The 16,323-nt window shown below is 42.0% G+C and overlaps 1 protein-coding gene across 1 annotated transcript in view; it reads right to left on the bottom strand.

Annotated features, from left to right (window-relative positions):
• Positions 1–684: 684 nt before the first annotated feature.
• The window catches only part of LOC311037756 (ER degradation-enhancing alpha-mannosidase-like protein 3), a 17,764-nt gene continuing 2,125 nt past the window's right edge, over positions 685–16,323 (bottom strand). Inside the window, exons 3-20 of the mRNA XM_084047042.1 lie at positions 14,897–14,997; positions 14,387–14,426; positions 13,887–13,999; positions 13,336–13,489; positions 12,729–12,863; positions 12,446–12,551; positions 11,924–12,021; positions 10,622–10,747; positions 10,008–10,091; positions 9,525–9,608; positions 8,654–8,778; positions 8,335–8,500; positions 7,389–7,546; positions 7,107–7,212; positions 6,012–6,182; positions 5,115–5,280; positions 4,378–4,569; positions 685–4,187 (exon numbers count right to left, since the gene is read on the bottom strand). Of these exons, the coding sequence (XP_083903168.1) occupies positions 3,901–4,187; positions 4,378–4,569; positions 5,115–5,280; positions 6,012–6,182; positions 7,107–7,212; positions 7,389–7,546; positions 8,335–8,500; positions 8,654–8,778; positions 9,525–9,608; positions 10,008–10,091; positions 10,622–10,747; positions 11,924–12,021; positions 12,446–12,551; positions 12,729–12,863; positions 13,336–13,489; positions 13,887–13,999; positions 14,387–14,426; positions 14,897–14,997 (2,412 nt within the window). The 3' untranslated portion in view covers positions 685–3,900. The remainder of the gene's footprint in view (positions 4,188–4,377; positions 4,570–5,114; positions 5,281–6,011; positions 6,183–7,106; positions 7,213–7,388; positions 7,547–8,334; positions 8,501–8,653; positions 8,779–9,524; positions 9,609–10,007; positions 10,092–10,621; positions 10,748–11,923; positions 12,022–12,445; positions 12,552–12,728; positions 12,864–13,335; positions 13,490–13,886; positions 14,000–14,386; positions 14,427–14,896; positions 14,998–16,323) is intronic.

The following is a 16,323-nucleotide window of genomic DNA, read 5'->3' as shown; positions in this document are numbered from 1 at the left end:
AGATCTGCAAGCTCACAAGCGAGCTTGTAGATTGGCTATTTTCAAATAGCCAATGTACTGTATATATAGATTAATAATTAATAAGTGCTCACTGCTCATATAGCCTAGCTGCTTCTTTTGGGCTTGTTTTCATAAACCTGGCTGCTTATTTCCCTCACAAAATCTGGCAACAGTGGTAGTGGAGCTGCTCTAACAAGGGGGCGGGACGTTGGAAATCAGCAGCTCTAGTAAAGATTAGAACGGCGAGTGGTACTTTTTTCCCTTGAATATAATCGTTATATAGGTGGGCCTTTATACGCTCTCGTCAAAGGTGACTTACAGCAGTGATTCTCAACCTTTTCAGGCCGCGACCCCACAAAATAATCATATTTTGAACAGCTTGTCAGTCAGGGTGGGCCGTAGGAGTTAAGGCATTACATTTAGTTTAACTGACTCGGTTCCACAGATGGATATTGTGAAAATAGCTCTACGTTGTGAGCTGATCAGCTATTTTCAGCAATTTGGCCAATGTTTGACCAGTTTTATAGTCAGGTTTTGATGCAGTATTATTATGAATTCAATATGTAGGCTACATGCCATTAACCCAATTATAGGAGTAAGCAAGGCTATGGCAGTTATCTGTCATTATCCCACCAGGGATAATGACCGATCTACCAGTTATTAAGATGTAACAGACAATGAAGGGAAATTTAAGAGTGTCAATTTATTGATGAGATTGCCATAGCTCACAGTCCATAAATAAATACTTCTCATAGAGTACAGAAAAATGTGAAACACAAATAAAAACAGGATCAATGTCATGTCATGAGTCCCTTTGGCACTTTTAGAGCTTCACCTTCTCTCGCCAATAGTAACGGCTAATTTATGCTTTTTCGCATGAAAGGTGTCATTATCTTTTGCTTGTAAATCAGTTATTTATGGCAAGCAACACTATAGTGTGACAAAGCATATATTAGGCTTATCCTTCCCAAATGGCAGATAATGATAAACAAAAACACCTAAAAAATATTTTCTTCTAGCGCCTGGCCCTTTCCTCTGAGTAAATAGTGAGTAATGGTCATAAAGGCCATGTACACAGTCTTGAGGTATACAGGTTGACAATGCCTTGTATATTTGCAAGTATAAAGACTGTCATCTTGGATTAACCACTTAAACCCCAGCATCCGTATTGTGGGGAAAGCTTTCGCTGAAAATAGCAGATCGACAAGCTCACAGCAGCAAAAACCTTCCCCACATTAACAGAAAACAGAAAATACACTAGCACAGACCCCTGAGGGACTCCTTTCAACCATATGGGGTTTAAGTCGTTAAGACAATACATGAACTTGAGCAGCATCAACAAAGGGTCCACTGCACGAAAATAATCATACTCTGGCACCACAACAACCCATTTATACAGAAACATCAGCTCACTTTCCAATGTAGTTGAATCATACATCCCTCATTTATATACCACAAAAGGTCCATGCAAAACAATTAAAGTTTGTGAGATCAAAGGAAATTACAAAATGAATGATACCGCATATAAAAGTTATACATCTTTCAGAATTTTTACATACAGTTGTTAAACACAATAATGCCCGTGTAATGGTTATCTAATTTTGTGAAAAGAGAAAGAGACAAAAGGGAGAGTTGGGGCGGGACCGACTTATAGCACACAACTCATATCATCACTTGACAAAAGATCCAACAGGACTGGTCCCAAGATTAATCCAAGAATTTCATATTTCGTGATATGATGATGGCCAGTCCAGTTCAGAACTTTGGCAGATTGAATTGCATGGAAAACCTGTAGTAGTCTTGGTAACAATCTTATTATAATTTCAAAAAATACATGACTCATATTGAAGTCTACTGTATTTTGGAATCAACATTTGAGGGTTTTAATATTGATCAATTTGACTAGGGCTAAAAAAAACATCTCATGGTGATCCGATGCAAATAACAAATTCATAATTAATACAATTAACATAAAATTACTGATGATAATATGTGCATTGATGCGCATACATAAACAGACACAGGCAGACAGGCTGTGTAGCCATCCTTGTAAGAATAAGCCATAGAAGAAAGTGCCTGTGTTCCAAAGTGCATAGCATTCTGGGACTAGAGACCAACCTGACTGAAAATCAACCTAAACCCTAATTTATGCTTCACTGCACCTGCACAATCGTGTCACTCATTAATAACAGTGCAGTGATGAGTCACATTTATCATTGACAGTGCGATAAAGTATGAATTAGACTTGTCACGATGCATCCAGTGCCAACTGGTGGGCAGAAACTAGAGCCCGACTGATATATCGCGTTGGCTGATACATCAACCATTATTTCACTTTTGTGACGGCATCGGTAGTTATGCAGCCGATGTACCCAGATTTTTTACCTTTTAAAAAGTTTCAAAAATAGCAGATCTATAAGTAAAAAACATGTTGCATCACGACGCTGTGAGCTTGTAGATCTGCTATTTTCAGAGTTTTTGAATAGAGCTCAAGTGGTTAAATAAAATAAAGTTTAGTTCATGTGTGTATTTTATATTTAGTTGTTTGCTCATAAGTTAAATGTTCTCAAATAGAACGTTTAAAAAAACCTACATATTTTCAAACTGAATTCAAGAAAACTTCGGCCAAGAACTTGGCAATCGGTGGACTAGGTCTTTCCAAAATCGGGCTCAGCATCGGACCCAAAAATCTGGCATCGTCAGGCTCTAGGAGAAACCTTAACCCTGCTCCACCCGGAAGCCTCGAGCTAGAACATTTTTAGTCAAAATGTACTTCCATTGTGGGCCTTACATCTTGACACTTCAATAAGGAAAGAAGGACATGTCAACACCTAAGGCCCACAGGACCCATTTGATGGCCACACATTTTTATCAGGAATTACTGGATGTCAATATCCTGAAAAGAGTTTTCATCTGACAGCAGTGATGTGCTGTTACAGTCAGTCATGGTGTAGGTAGGGCAACTGTTACAGTAATCAGACACACATGTAGAAATACACACACGCACGCACACACGCATCCAAACACACACTTCAGCACAAAGTTCAAGTCACTTTCACTCTTGAAATTCCCTGAAGTAGCCAACCAGTACAAAACAAATACAACTGGTTTTCATAATTGGCCTTATTATTATACCCTTCATCTAAAAACATTACATTACTGAAGAAGTTATAGATTATAACCAAAGCAGACAACTGGTCAGGTTATAGCTAATCCCTCATTACCATAACTTTGAACTAGTTGAAATGGAGGAAATTACCACACACATTGCTAAACTGAGAAACCACTGTGATAGGTAAAGTACCCTCTTGTCTGCCTATTCATTTCTATAGCTCTAACAGTCAGAAGGTGCAATAATGTAGACAACAAACTGCATTTCAAAAAATCAAAAACTAAAAGTACATTGCTCGTGCCTTACTTTTAAGTGTTCATCAAGAGAGAACTTTGAATTCTCTCAAAATATCATAATCAGCACAAAAATAAAATGATGTGCCTACACTTAGACAACACTTTCATATCACCTCAACCTACACTTCATTCTTTTTGTACCTATCCATCTACCCAGTTTAGTCTCATCAGATTAAAAAAAGAAATCCAAGAGAGACCCATACCACACAGAAGAAATAGTTTGAATATCACTGCCAGCCTACTAACTACACAGCCATCTCGAAGGTTTCACAATTACAGAGTTGGTTGAGAGAGTGACTACACCCACACTGCCCCCGTTCCATTACTAGCTAGTGACATGCAGGTAGTGGCAGTCACAGCTCTGTCTATGGCAGTGAGGGCTCTGAGGCACGTGCTGTTTGGGATACTGACCACAGATCAGTTAGGAAGCTGCTGCCACATTGTCAGTACAGGAGGATCACAGGAATTTGGCTGCTCTGGGATCGGCTCTGATCAAACATCTGTATCTGGTCCACTGTTGATGTCGAGGTTTTGAGAAGAGTCTGAAGGGGAAATCTGTCCCGCTTCCGAGCATGGCTCAGTGCTGCCATCATCTGAGACTGCTGTGCAGTACTGTTTCTCTGGCTGCCCCTTTCCTCCGAGTTCTTCTTCCTCCTCTTCCTCAAGGAGCACTTCTCCCTTCTCCAGGACGAACTCCAGAGTGGGTCCTCTAGCCAGCCCTTCATCAAGTTCCCCTTCCTCTGCTAAACGGAACTTAATGTTCATTCCAAGAGGCTTTTCTGGATGGCAAATAGGAGAAAGACAATGTAAAATCAGGATACTATTATTATTAAGTAGAAGAAGGTTAACTATAAGTGTTGCACCTGGCATACATAGAATGCAGATCAAAGTGTGTCACACACAGCACCAGTACAGATACAATTGTAAATACATTTGTTCTGTAATGTAGACGGATCTCATGGCCCTCACCATGTCCCAGCTGCCTCTCCTTTGGCAACAACAGTACATCTACGTTACGGTGCTCCTCCAGGGCTGCTGTGAGCACGGCGCCCTCGCGGCTGAATAGGAAGACCAGCGGCAGGCTGATGTCCACAGTGGAGTCGCCATCTCCCACCATCTGGAACAGGGGTGTCTCCTCGCTGTTACTCCCCTCACGGTTATCTGGGATAAATAATAGGTGGGGACAGAGGGAAGTGGGGTTTCAAAGGCCACTTAGCTTTCTCGATTTCTGCTGAATTAAACTGATAACTACATGCAAACACACAAAATAGAGATACTCTCGTAGAGGAGGGAGCCGTCTCTCGCACTTGCCCAGTGTGAACCGTAAAAAATATTTGGACAGCTTACACTGAGAGAGAGAAAGATAGAGCGAAGGGGAGCGTGCGTGTAAGTGAGAGAGAGCAGACTGCATGATCGCACTCACTTCTAGCAAAAGAACATCACGATCATGACAGACATTCTTTTATCTGTAATAGTTGATATAGCTCCATTTTGTGCCCATATATAATATGGATCAATCGTGAATTTTCACTCGTATTTGCCCTAGTGCAGACACCAAGAGAAAGACAGAACGTTTCTCCAGGTGATATTGTTAAATAGTCCAAAAAATATGTAACCTGCTGTAAAGCTGAAAACTAGATGCTCCAACATATTTATCTGTCCATTTTCACAGCGGATGTGCTTTCAGTTCCTGCAGTAATACTCACCAATGAAAATAACCCCTGTGGCTCCGGCCTCCTGTAGTCTGCGAGCCTTGCCAGCGAACATACAGTCTCCACGCAGTGCCAGGGCAATATGACCTTTCAGCTCATCCGCATTATTTATCGGCCCACATGCTGTGTAGGGAGAAGCCTTAACTATGCTCCCCTTTACCTGGGGGACAAATGCATGATTTGTGTAAGAAGAGAAATCAGCAGTATTTTCCAGTATTTTCCATAGTCATTAAAATGTTACCAAAATTAACTGAATAGTTAATTAGTGGTATGAAAATCCTGCTCAACTCGTTCGGGCTATTAGTACAGTAATACTGTAAATTTTAGCGAGAGTCATGGAGAGTACTTTTTTTGTTTTCACAGTGCCTTTTTATGGTATTATTATTATTTATTTTTGTTTCTTTTATCTCTTCCATGTTATGCTGCTAAAAACTCTCATTTTTTTGTGTGTCTTTTTCTGCCTCTATTGATGGTCAGTAAAGGCCAATACATGGTCCTTCCGACGTCGGTAAATCTTCCGGTTGGGACAGGCTTTCCGAACTATAGTTCGGAGAGTCAGGACATCTGGAGGTGCACGAGTTCCGACAAAACTTTCCAGAGACCACCCATCAGAAGTTCGGAATGACGTCAATTTGTAGTTATATCACCTCCCTTTTCGAAGAAAAGTTTGGACGTCGGAAGGAGCATGTACTGGGCTTAAGAGAAAGAGGCAACTGGGAGAGAAAGTATGGGAATGACATGCTCCATGCGGAAAATGGTCCACCTGGCCCAGGAGTCAGTCCACCTGGCCCAGGAGTGGAGATGCCGTGTTTGACAATATTTATCTCTGAACTTGCCTACAATCCCTTTAAGCCTATTTCAAAACATATTATATTATGAAAAATTGCTCACCACGTGCTCCTTTTTGGTAAGGTCCATCCCAAACTTTGCAGGTCCAGCGGTGAGGACTGTCCTACCCAGAAAAGGGGGGGATATGAGCTGAACGATATGTGGCAAAACCTCCTCCTCTGGCGCCTGGCTTACCTCTGCCACCAGTTTCACTCTGTATACTCCTTTGTGCTCCTAAAATAGGTCAACAACATGGGACATGTTATAATGATCAATAAGTCAATCATAGCACACGTTGAGGTGCTGTATGCATGGGTTTGGTGGAGTATATGTATATACAGTATTATGTAATTATGTATATATATAATATATATAATTTATACACACACCTATGTGCGTGTGTGTGTGTGTGCGTGTGTGTGTGTGTGTGTGTGTGTGTGTGTGTGTGTGTGTGTGTGTGTGTGTGTGTGAGTGTGTATACAATTATGTGCACATATGTTTGTGTGTTGCAGCCTTAATATGCTACTGTAAGTTTAGGTGCCTGTGTGTGGTATGTGTTTAAATATTATAGTAGGTCTGTGAGGGGTTTGTGGGGGGATTGTGGGGATTGTGTGCATGTACTGTAGCTGTGTGTGCGTGTGTAGTAGGCAGACCGGTAACAGGCCTAGTGTCAATCGTTCATAACCATTTGCCAGGGGGATTCGCTTTTCAGGAGCTTACCACTAAATGCCGAGGACATATGAACACAGTTCTACATCTACAGTGTACGTTTTAAAGGAAAGTCGACTCTGTTCTATGAAGGGCATTGGCCCGTTGCTTGTAATTACCCTTACCTGGTGTCAAATGATTTTTTGGTCAGTTGTACATGCGCAAATGTGCATGCTTACACAGATTTCACTGCCTTTGTGCTCTCACACCGTCTCAGTCTCTACTATATCTACAAATGCTTCACTTTACACATGTTGTTTCTTATGAAGAAGATTACTTAGCACGCATTACTTTACCTTGCTAATAACTTAAAGGCTACAAGAAAGTTGTAATGAGGGATCTAGAAAATCATCCCAGCAAGCCATAGGTATGGAAATGTAGAGCAGGTACAGGTTGAATCCTTAAAGTGTTTGTGTGTGTACAAGGTACCTAAAGTACCCACAGACTTACGCTTTCTCCAGATGCAGCTTCATGCAGTGGGGTGAGTGAGATACCCATGCTTTTCAGGAACTCCACTGGCTCCATACCAGTATCATGGAGTGGTAGTTCAATTTCCCTGTAGAACCAACACAGATGATTAGACGTACAGTCGTACACACAAATACAGGTTAATGAAATATAAATACATACATACATCAATCAATCAATGTTACTGTGGTTTGCTGCACAGTCTAACAATCCATTCACTCTTGTAGTAAATCTCACAGATCCCTTGTGAGTGGACACACACACCTGACAGGCAAGGAATGGAAGGCCCGTCCCACCCCAGTAAGGTACTTGTAGCTGTCTCGTATGGTCTTGGCAAAGGAAGGGTTGTTGGGAAATAAAGTCTGGGTGCTGGGGCAGGAGTATGTGAACAGGTCCTCCTCTTGGGTTAAGGTGGCAGCCTCCTAGAGCACAAGACGGTAAACATTCAAGAAGGCACTTGCAAGACAGTGGGAAGAAAGTCAATTGACTCAGATAGCTACAAACTGGTTAGTTCTCATTTATAGCCACTCATAGTAAATGCAAATATTGTAATCACTGTGCTTAGACCTTAAAGATGCTAAATGGAATGCATTGACAAGTGTTTAGAATACGTCAGACAGATGTGTTCGTGTTCATGTGGTAGGCGAGCTTGTGTTTGCTAATTTTACCGAGCAGTCTAGGTTCAGGGTTCAAGGTTCTTTATTGTTGCATCTTGTGTAGAGGTAGATAATATTTAAAAATATAGATTTTGTTATGGCTTCTCAGACATTGTAGCAGCAATAATGGTGTAGTGTCTATGGCTTTCAGACTGCAGGCAAATCAGATTTGTTTCTCAAATCTTATCTTTGGAACTGACTATACACTGTCAAATGTTTGTAATCAGTCATTGACGACCTATCCACATTGGTTGCTGTGGTAATGACATACTGTATGTAGGTGTGATTGTTTTTTACTTCACCGTCCACCAAAAATAGCAGATTTACAAGCTCATAATGTGCGTATGAGTGCCCAGTCTGAGATACATCTTTAGAAATTAGATTTGAATCGCATTTCAAACAATGTGGTTCAATTTTGATGTGCAAAAATCTGTTTCCATGTGTGATCTTCCTGTTCAGACTTGACTCCAATCGGAATAGGCAATCAATCGGATTTGGGCTGCCAGTATGTAAGAATAGCCTACTGTATGTGAGTGATTGAGCATGGTCCTTACGGTGTTGTTGCCCTGGCAGGGAGGCTGGGTGGTGGACAGAGAAACAGGCAAAAGGTGGGCCTCTGTGGTGAAGATATAGTCATCAATGTCGAAGGGCAGCTGGCTCTTCTCAGAGAACATCAGGTACAGGTACTTAAACATCTCTGCCAGGAAAAAGGAGTCCATCCTAGACAGACAGTGACATGCATGCAAATTTGTATTTATCTCAGAATTGCATTTTAACAATTATAGATTCAAACCACTGTATCATAGTGGGATGTGGGAAATAAAAAATGTACAATGAATATGTGCTCAGTAATATGTTGCCTGTACTCCTAACCTGTCTTCATGAGTCCCAGTGCGGACATCTTGCACAGCAGCAAACCCACAAGGCACCCTGGCATAGGCATTCAGCTTCTCCACAATAGATTGTCCTACCCTGAGATAGTAAGGGTCCCCTGTAGCCTGAAGAGATCAACACATGATGATAAGACCACTCCTCTATGAAGGTATTTCTCAATAGCAAAAAGAGATACTGTATGCACCAACATTACTGCCCTTACTGACTTCACATTGCTGGCTACAAGATCTTTGAGGCATTTTCCGGGACATGTTCTTGTTGTGGCTTGGGAATTAAGCATTAGCAAGTTAATGTGATAGGCATTTCTGTGGTCAAATATTGTGAAAATGTCATAACGCTCCAGTATTCATAACACTGCCAGCAGGCAGGAATTAAAATGGTGTAAGGAAAAAATACGGCCTCTGTATTATTCCTTGCGTCTGTACTTGGCCCCTCAAGCGATCAGGGGAGCTCTATTAACATGAACTGAAACTAAAGCCTGACAATCATATACGCACACATGATTGACAGACTGCAGCTTTTCGGTGCCAGTTCCTATTCCGCTGGTGCCAACAACAATGTGCCAACAGTCGTACAGGACGTACAGTACTATGTTTGATCAAGGAATAAAACAGATTGAACATAGATGGTGAGGGCTGAGGGATTGTAAACATTTGAACATAGACACCCAGCTTGCTCCATTTCCTCTGGACAGGTAACAAGCTGTGTTATTTTGCTACAGTATAACCTGTATTATATTGTAACATTATACATCTAGTTTCATAGAGCCACCAAAAACAGAGCTAGGCACACACACACACACACACACACACACACACACACACACACACACACACACACACACACCTACCTTGTAGAGGTAGTATGTGCTTTCTGCAAATTCTGGCCTCAGTGGATGTTGGCCCCAATGAACTCGAAATTCTGTGGTGAACGCCTGTAGGAAGAGTAAGGAATAACAGATTTCAGGAGTGGGATTTCATTAACATAAGCAGCATATCACTATTCAGCGCTCTTCACTCACAGAGCACAGAAGCAACACATAAAGATGATGAGCAAATTGGCCATATATCATGCACAGGCAGCTACTGTATATCAAACCCAAGATTCTACCAACGTTCCACATCATGTTTAACTAGCTAGCATCCTTATTCTGGACATTCTGGGCAAAATAGCCAATCTATAAGCTCAAAGCGTTGTGAGCTTGTAGATTTCCTGCAAAGAGATTTGGTGTAGAGGGAAAACAATTGGGAGCCTAGGATAGAACCCTGGGGCGCCTCAGTCAACGAAGTATATAGGGTTTACGTGGTTAAATCCTAAATATGATAACACTTACCTCAGGGAGAAACTTGTGCTGTTTGGTAACCTGATAGAGCATCTCATGGGTTTCTATGGCTGGCTTCAGGTCTCCTCTCAAAACCTGTGCATAATGTTTAATATAAAGTCAATGAAACAAAGAAATTAACGTTATTATAACAATTTTCACAAATTAAAAGGACACCAGATATGGAGTTACTTTTCTGTTTTGCAAACAAACAAAATAGGTTTGAGAGCAAACCTTTCCACAATGCAATCAAAACATTGATTCGAGGACACTACTGTAGTGCATACACTACTACAGAAGGACACTATTTGCGAAGTTGAATTATTATGTAGAATAGCTAATATGTCCCTTCACACAGAATACCATTTACATTTTGTTTTGAGAGTTTTGAGATCACCTCAGGTAACTTATAATTATGAAGCCCATTCTGGCCACTAAGAAAAAATAAAATGACCTGAATTACAATTTTATATTTCCCTCACAGAATGCAGAATCTTATTTTAGAGAGGTTTATCCCCCAACACACAAAAGTCATGTTTATCTTGTTTACAATCTTTTGCTACATCTTGCACTAGTTGACTTCTAGAGACAAAAAGACAAACCTGCCTTTTAATAGAAATACTGACCTGCAAGCCTGGAAAGAAGGCAAGGAGGGAATCCATCCAGCTACGCACACTCACAGTTGGGTTGTGCATGTGTACATTAAGCAGGAGGGGAGGCTGGCTGATATACTTCATAATGGCACTGTAGTGCTGTGGTACACAAACAGCAGATGATTAGATCTCTGCATTCATGAGCTAAGTGTAGAGATACAAATTCAATTGGTAAAAAAAAAAATCATGTAGATCTCGGGATCCAAATGGAAACGTTGGACCCGGGAACTGTGATGTCAGGCATCTATGACGTATGAATCCAAACCTTGGGCAAGGTTTCAGCCCAATCAGAGCCCACATAATCCCCCAAAACATCACTTCCATTATAGAATTAATGTTAAATACTGCAATATCTTACTACTATATAATTGACAAAAGTTCGGCAGCGATTCGCAAGCACAGGATCACTCCACATGCCTCCAAGACCCGTCACAGACTGTTGATCAGAGCTATGGCTATGTTTTAGGCATCTTACCCCACCTCGATCAGTGATCGGACTCTCGGTTTGATTGATTCTCTGATTCGCCTATCAGACCCTCAGCCTGATCTGGCAGGTTGCCATAGCAACCAGATACAGGAAGTCTGACCTCTTTATCACGTGACCGAGGTTGGGAGGTTGGGAGGATGTGACTAGAGGTTAGGGCCGCAAAGCAAAGCGGGGAGGGAGGAGAGGGGAGGAGAGGAGCCGAGAGGAGAGGAGAGGCCGGACTTCGCATGACGTGTGTGCAGAGCTATAATTAGGCCAGGTCGCCGTCATGCCGTACATTGAGGGTAATGATGAGGGAACAACTGACAATATTGTTTACACTGAACTATTTTAATTAACTTTGAGCCAAGAGGAGGAAATTGACTATTTAGAAGGGATGACAAAGGAAATGTTCGAAGACTATGATGAATTAGAGCGCTGCAATAGTGTCTCGCAAATGCCAGGCAGGTAGAAAGAGAAGAATTGGAACAATATAAGGTTGGGGCCTATATGTGAGGGCCGCGAAGCATCTCCTCACACCAGGCTTTGGCGTTTTGGGTCTCTTGACCTGTATTTGTTAAACTAGATGTGACATCTAGTTCATATTATTCAGGGGGAGGGGGCAATGGAGGTATTTATGTGGCCTACTGGCAGTGTGCACACAAATTAAATGTCTTATAATTTAAATCACAATGTGAATAAAACACCTCATTTGTAGGATCATGACAGTTTCATCTCAGTACATCACAATGCAGACGCAGTTACCAATTTCTTGAAATGTACAATATTGTTTAATAAATGTGACTTACAGTGTTGAACCTCTCCAGGTAGACATTGTCTCCGAGCAGAATGTAGGCCTTCATCAGGTACTCATAATAGGAATCAATACCAGCACCCACTCCACTGTCTGCAAAGTGAGACAATGAAAATAACGCAATTCAATAAATAACTCCAAACTCCCCTCTCAGCTGCACATTTGAGTGAGTGAGTGAGTGATTGATTTTTCAGTCACATGTATGTATGTTTGTAGTAGTGTGTGTGTGTGTGTGTGTGTGTGTGTGTGTGTGTGTGTGTGTGTGTGTGTGTGTGTGTGTGTGTGTGTGTGTGTGTGTGTGTGTGTGAGAGAGAGATGGACATAGGGAGTGTGTGCCAGTGCATGATCTTTGTTTGGGAGCTGGTAAAAGAGGATAACAGCCTCCGTAGGCCAGACAGTTAGCCACATTCCTGGTGAACGGCCACGGTCTCTGGGGTTACCGGGGCTTATAGAGTGTGAGTGTGAGTGTGAGTGTGAGTGTGTGTGTGTGTGTGTGTGTGTGTGTGTGGTGCCTCACCCCTGCGCACCCAATCTCCATTGTGGATGTTGATTACTGTTCCCACCAGGTCACTTCCTCTCTGTCTCTTCTCCCACAGTACATCCAGGGCTTTCCTTGCATGTTCCTGTAAAATACACAGGCATCAATGAGTCAACACAAACAGTCAATAATAAATGTTGATGTTACGGATGTTTTGGTCCAGAAACACAAAATGTCTCTTGTGGGTCTCGAGCTGAAATGTTTGGGAACTCCTGTTTTAGAGAGAGAAAGAGGTTACAGAAAGTGACCCATAGCTGCGTACCTCAAACACAGCTTCCCCAGACAGTCTGCTGAGAGCAGCAAATTCCAGGATCATGGTCCCTGCACAGGCTGTACAGGTGTCCGACTCAGTGCCTGTACGTGAGAGAGGGTTTAGAACCCCGTAACGCAGATTCACCTGATGATTCAAAGACAAAAAAAACAACAACAGCTCAGTGTATATAAAAAACACAATTAGGAATCGTGACTGAATAAACAACGGTCAACTATGAAATACAAATGTCCATTTAAGTCCCCATTAAGTGGCATTCAGGGCAATTTTGTCTTCCTTTGATTCAATATATTTCCGCTGACTTGATGTACATATTACAAACAATGCAAAATTGATGCAGGTATATGATGGGAAGCCAGAGAAGGAGAAAAATATGGCTGTATAACCTATTTCACCTATCCCCAGGTTTGTCCCGCCTACATTAGTCAACCCTGGTTGTATTTGACTGAGACCATTTTTGATGAGAATTGATCATTGTTACTGGGTGAAGAAATGTATCTCCCACAAAAACGGCTTTTTGAGAGTAGCTGTCTGATGACTACTAAAATGCAGTAGTTCTGAATGCCCCACAAACACAACTGATAAAAAAACGGCATACCCTGGGATAAGGAAGGCCACTTGTGGTATTGAAGGCAGGTAGTAATCTATGGCCCAGGTCTTTCGCCATGTGTAGCAGCTCATCTTCATACCACTGCATCCTCTCACCACGCCGACGCAGCAGTTCAGCCATTACATGTGCCCCCAAAAGCCCTCTGGGAATTATCAAGGATAGAAGGTCATTCAAATATAAAAGACATACAAAATATAAGAGGTGATGCTTAGGATTTGTACAAAAGTGAAGCAAAACTAAATGCAGCAGAACACATATCCCTCCCTATTTACACTAAATACTAAATTATACTTTAGGGTTAGAATATTTATTATTATCATATGTGATTTTAAATAGCAGCATTAAAAGCATCTATAGAAAACTTAAATTCAAAACTACTACTATGGCAGCAACTGCAATTCCCAATAGAATCTGCTATTAAACCATTCACATTTTTTTTAATGGTGCAAGTGGTGATGCAAAAAGTTATCTTTATGATTTAAAACAAGACTAATAAACAAGTATCATCAGTTAATCATGTTTTTTTAAAGGCTACATACCCCAAGACTCTGATGTTGGTCTCAAACACGGACACCACCACATCATTGTCCAGACGCACATCTCTCACAGTTTTCCTCACAGCATCCTCAAATTCATCAAGCTTGTTTAACACCTACACACACACACACACACACACACACACACACACACACACACACACACACACACACACACACACACACACACACACACACACACACACACACACACACACACACACACACACACACACACACACACACACAATTTATAGTCACTGAGCTCTTAGAAGAAGCATACATGGCTAGCGGCTATGTTCTAGAACGGCTGCCTCCTTCAGTTATGTCATTACCCATTCTACAGCAGCACGTTTCGAATGGAAATCAGAGGTTTAAGAGCGAGGACATTATAAAACATGGTGTGTATATTGTGGAATATGGCTGGAGGATAATTTAAGCCAGGAGGCCTTGTACAAATTCCACTCCTAGCCATGCACAACAGGGTCAGGGCAAGTACTCACCACCAAGGTATCAAGGGAGTCAATCAGCGTGAGGGAGAACCTAGGAGACAAAGAGAAGGTCATAGGGTTAGGGATGGGATCAAACTGCAACTAGTAAAACCACACCAGAGACAATGTATCAAATACACCCCCAAAATAATCATATTTGAACTGGGTACCCCCACTCTGACAAGCACTTGGAATTGTAGGAGTTGAGGCGTTACATTTAATGACTCGGCTCCACAGATAAATATTGTGAAAATAGCAAATCTACAACAAGTTTACAATGCCAATTGTTGTGTCTTTCCTATATTATTTGACAATTTGGACAATGTTTCACCAGTTTTTATAGTATAGTTTGTTGATTACTTTTGATGCAGTAATGGTCTTTCCCCCCTTTTTTTTAAGTATTAAAAAGGTCTTAAAAGTCCTTAAATCTGGGGACCCCCCCCAAAAAAATCATGTGGGGACCCCTCTGGAGGTCTCGACCCACAAGTTGAGAACCACCGCTCTAGCTGTAGGTGTACTTACTTCCCCAAGGAGTCATCTATGTCTCCTCTGTTGGGTTCCAGGCCACGCACCCTCCCCCTGCAGCTCAGAGGCATAAGCTCATCCGCTGGGTATGCATATTTCTGGAACACAGTCAAGGGACAGCAGCAGTGTGCTAAGAACCTCTTCATTAAAGGGAAACTTCACCTATATTCATCATGAATTCTATCATGTGACTAAGTCTGACAAAAGAAACACTGACTGAGTTCTATTTTCTAAATAGGTGCCCATGAATTGCAGTTACAGCAATGACAAATATACATAAGGTGTGTTCTCAAAAAACAAATACAATTAAAATAAATAAGGCAGAGTACCTCAGTCTCTTATGCAAGTAAGAGAGATCCTTTGGAGTATATTCATAGTCAACTCATATATACATAAAGTGACAGTGCAAAGTGTAATGGCAATGACGTGCATTCACGGTCATAAAGTGATAGTGCCAGTGTGACAGCCTGTGTTGCCAAGAAGGAAGAAGGAAACATGGCTCAGTGCCTGTTCAGCCTGGATGTGGAAAATGTCCCTTGGCCTGTTCGTTCAGCTTTTGATACATATGACAGTACTGCCTGCCTGCCTGATAACAGGCTCCGTAGAGAAGTAGACCTCTCATCTACTTCTGGTGCAGGAGCAAGCCTAGATAAGCCAGAGACATTGCCCGTCACACATTTAGATACACTAGATACCATATTCTCAACTCTGAATTCCTATACCGATCAACTCCAAAGCAAAGCATGCTACACTAGCGCAAAAAATGCACTGTGTTGTTGTTTTGGTCCAAGCTGTCTGAGGACTGCAGGCTCCTGTCAGACTACTGCCACCTCCTGGTGTGGACAGTTATTTCATCTGATTACCTCTGACGCATGCGCACAACAAGGTGCCATCGGCCGACCGTTTGCAATAGTTTGTGACTTTGTGCGGTGTGGCGACCACAACTTTTGGACACCTGAAAATTCCACATCAGACCTGACTGCCAGTCTGTAGTAGTCTGAAGTAGTCTGTTTGGTGGAGAGCCACCTGAATGGCATGATGCTGTTGTAGAATGCCCTGGAGATGCGGGGGCTCATGCGGAATTTCTTCAGCCGTCTGAGGCAGTACAGGCACTGCTGAGCCTTTTTCCACCACGTATGTGGTGTGTGGATCATGTGAGGTCCTCTGCGATGTGCATGCCAAGGAACTTGAAGTCACTGACCCTCTCCACTGCAATGCTGTCGATGTAGGCAGGAGTGTGATCTCTTCTCTCCTTCCTGCAGTCAACGATCAGATCACTGGTCTTCTTGACAATGAGTGCGAGGTTGTTCTCTTGACAGTTGACACCATTGTGTCAGTGAGCTGACCCCTTTCCCAGAGTTTCTGTGCCTCCCATTTTGCAGGCTTACATGGACTGTGATTGCGGCCCCCAGCTGCGGATCGAG

Source organism: Gymnoscopelus microlampas (assembly GCF_963454915.1).
Source record: "Gymnoscopelus microlampas genome assembly, chromosome: 21".
Classification (NCBI taxonomy): Eukaryota; Metazoa; Chordata; class Actinopteri; order Myctophiformes; family Myctophidae; genus Gymnoscopelus; species Gymnoscopelus microlampas.
This window is presented reverse-complemented; position numbering and strand designations above follow the sequence as displayed.